General features: G+C 45.1%; 1 protein-coding gene across 2 annotated transcripts; it reads right to left on the bottom strand.

Annotated features, from left to right (window-relative positions):
* Positions 1 to 679: 679 nt before the first annotated feature.
* Positions 680 to 2,325, bottom strand: rgs16 (regulator of G protein signaling 16). Of its 2 annotated transcripts, none has more exons than XM_028403656.1 (5): positions 2,177 to 2,325; positions 1,854 to 1,937; positions 1,704 to 1,765; positions 1,449 to 1,615; positions 680 to 1,347 (listed from the first exon to the last, which is right to left on the bottom strand). In XM_028403656.1, exons 1-5 carry the CDS (start codon positions 2,218 to 2,220, stop codon positions 1,141 to 1,143), a joined length of 564 nt encoding a protein of 187 aa, XP_028259457.1. In that variant the 5' UTR covers positions 2,221 to 2,325; the 3' UTR covers positions 680 to 1,140. The 2 variants fall into 2 exon arrangements, with proteins under 2 accessions (XP_028259457.1, XP_028259458.1); XM_028403657.1 differs by lacking the exon at positions 2,177 to 2,325 and adding an exon at positions 2,060 to 2,144.
* Positions 2,326 to 2,778: the final 453 nt, after the last annotated feature.

Genomic DNA, 2,778 nt, shown 5'->3' with positions numbered 1-2,778 from the left:
TTCCCACAGTGTGCTCAGACTCCAGCCTGCTGTTACAGATGGTCATTGCTATGCTTAGATCTAGATAAAACTGTCACAACGGTTAATATGGAACACGAGGCGGGTCGTTCATATGGACGAAGCCTGTGGACCAGCTGCCGTCCACCTCATGATGTCTCCACTCTGCACTGATGACATCTGAATACACAAACTAGACATTCAGCCATCGTATTAATGAGAGCCTATTACATAAGCAGCACCATCACTGTAATCAGTGTCATTATTACCTAACCACTGGTATTGTCCCTCTATGTGTGTGTCAGTGTGTGCATGCTCCACCCTGGTAGCAGCTTTTTTTTTGTCATTTATTACCTGAGAATGATGAGCGGTGCAAACAGTGTGTGCGGTGATCATAAAGTTTTATGGCTCTTTCTATTACGTTAATGCTGTCACATCATCTGCTGTTTGCTAGAAAGCTCCCTCTACTTCACATGACACACACACAAAGCTGCTGCCGGTTTCCATGGTGAATAACACACCTGCACAACATTCAAAAGGTGCTACAGTAAACGGCAAAGACATCATTGCCTGCCATTCAACAAGCAGACGATGTATTGATTTTATATTTCATGTGATGATGACAAAAGACAAGCACTTTTTGACAGTTTATTTTTCAAATAATTTAGTTTATTTTCTGGTACGTAAAAAAAGACAACAGTGATATAAATATTATCATAACATTAGAAATGAATGAACATCATCTTCTGCTTGGTAAAAATGCAACAAACGTACATTACAAGCAAATAAATACAAATAAATATCAGCTTTTTTACAAACAGTGTACGACTTTGACATTTTACAGCCATAAACATTTGCCTAAAAAAAAGTGCATCTCCTCCCGCCTCCTCCTCCATCTTTTAATTGTCTATCCGAACTCCGTCTGCACTGACGCAGCCCTCCACTTAAAGGCATCCAGCCTTCAGCTTTTCCTCCATTTTCCTCTCTCTGCTGAGACAGAACGCGCCGCCAATCCGACGCCCGTCTCACGGCGAACTCTGCGTCTGCAACACCGGCCCTGCGATGCAGCAACCTCAACGCCACGCCTCTCTCACATCTCAAAGAAATCCTCTCAAAGGCCCTGCAGCTTCCTCAACTTCAGCTTCACGCCTTCTTCGCCTGCTGGGCGTGCTTGGAGCTGGGCTTGGCTTGGCACAACAGGTCTTTGTAGGCCGGAGAGCGGAGGAAGCGAGGGTAGCAGTCTTTGGCCATGAGCATGTAGATCTTGTGCTGGGCGATGTCGAAACAAGAAGGAGAGGGCACCAGCAGGTTGGCTTTGGTGATGTCACGGGTTTCGTGGTCAATATTAATCTGCAAAAAAAAAAAAACATTATAATGAGCTTTTAGGTCTTTTGATGGTTTATTTGAACTATAATATAGTCACCATGAGAGCTGTGCGAGTGTGTTCTTACCTCTCTGGGAGCTTCGCTGCTGATGAATTCGTCATAGATCTTCTGAGCTTTAGTGGGTAGTTTGGCAGCACACTTGGTGGTTCTGTAATCCTCGCAGGCAAAGTAGAACGCGATGTTCTCCTCGCTGAACTCTGACACCAGGAAGGTTGTGAAGGCACACAGGCCATCTGAGGAAGGAGAAGAAATTTCATTACTTACGTTACCTTATCAACCCGTAGGAGATGAGTTTGTGTGTGTGTGTTTGAATGTACTTACAGTTGCTGGACAGAAGTTTTTCAAAGGATTCTTTCCACCTGAGGCATTCCTCCAGGGTTGGCCTGAAAAACAGATGCATCATCATGTTTAGATTTCACATAGTCACAACAAATATGTGCTGCAGTCATGACTTATGAGTGTGATGCTTACTTGTTTTTCCCTATTTTGCAGCAGGACAGGTTCCAGTTTGGTTTTTGCAAAATGCTTCCCAGCCTTGCTTTCAGCTCCTTGGCCCTAAGAGAAGAAGGAGAAGAAGAAGAGGAGGAAGAGGAGGAGGAAGAAGAAATAGAAAAAGAAAAAAAACAGGTTAGACCTCACTTTTATGCCGAGGATCACGGTGCAGAGTGAACACTGACATTTAGCTTCTCCTACACGGACGAACAGCCATAAAGTAGCAGAGGCACCGGCAGCAGAACTGTCCTTTATATGTTGTAATCCAAACATCAGCTGTCTGAGCATGAATCTCCATGTACCTTTCCAAGCAGCAGGTGGGCAGTGATGCTAGTCCTTTGCACATAGCAGCAGGTCCTGGTGGTGGTGGTGGTGGTGGTGGAGGTGGCGGTGGAGGTGGCGTCTCGGTTAGTTCAGGGTATATATCCGTTTAGTGAGTCTCAGTGAGGAGTGAGATTGTGTCTGGACTGAAGAGAGGCAGGGGCAGAGGCTTTATAATCCTACCTCCCCTGCCTCTGACGTGTCATCAGGTCTCTCAGCCAATCACAGAGAGAGAGAGAGGTAGAGCAAAAGAGAGGGTGGAGAGGGAGGGAGAGAGAGAGATAATGGGGAGGATATGCAAGGCTGGGAAATGACTGTCTGAAGCCGCTGATATTTGATGCTGTTTTTCTTGAAAACCAGTGAAGCTTTCACAATGGTGTTTTTTTAACTCCTCTCATTTAACACATGTGCATCCATCTAATGGTAGGAGACTCAACTCCACTCAGTGTGTGAAATCACTGTTTATATTTAGGACTGGCAGTAAACACGCCTCTGAGACGGACTAACCTTTAAACCTTGAATGGCTTCTTACACAAACAACAAACAAAGGCAGCTCTCAGTGAGTTTCCATCAGTGTGCCTGC

The sequence above is a fragment of the Parambassis ranga genome, chromosome 4 (assembly GCF_900634625.1).
Source record: "Parambassis ranga chromosome 4, fParRan2.1, whole genome shotgun sequence".
Classification (NCBI taxonomy): Eukaryota; Metazoa; Chordata; class Actinopteri; family Ambassidae; genus Parambassis; species Parambassis ranga.
Note: the sequence above shows the minus strand (reverse complement) of the source record. Positions and strands in the feature narration are given on the sequence as shown.

Excerpts from the sequence above, each read along its gene's own strand:
- rgs16 (XM_028403656.1), bottom strand. The coding sequence starts at position 2,220 with ATGTGCAAAGGACTAGCATCACTGCCCACCTGCTGCTTGGAAAG. Across the intron at positions 1,766-1,853 it reads TGCAAAATAGGGAAAAACAA|GCCAACCCTGGAGGAATGCC; the intron begins GTAAGCATCACA and ends TCTGTTTTTCAG. Across the intron at positions 1,616-1,703 it reads AAAACTTCTGTCCAGCAACT|ATGGCCTGTGTGCCTTCACA; the intron begins GTAAGTACATTC and ends CTCCTTCCTCAG.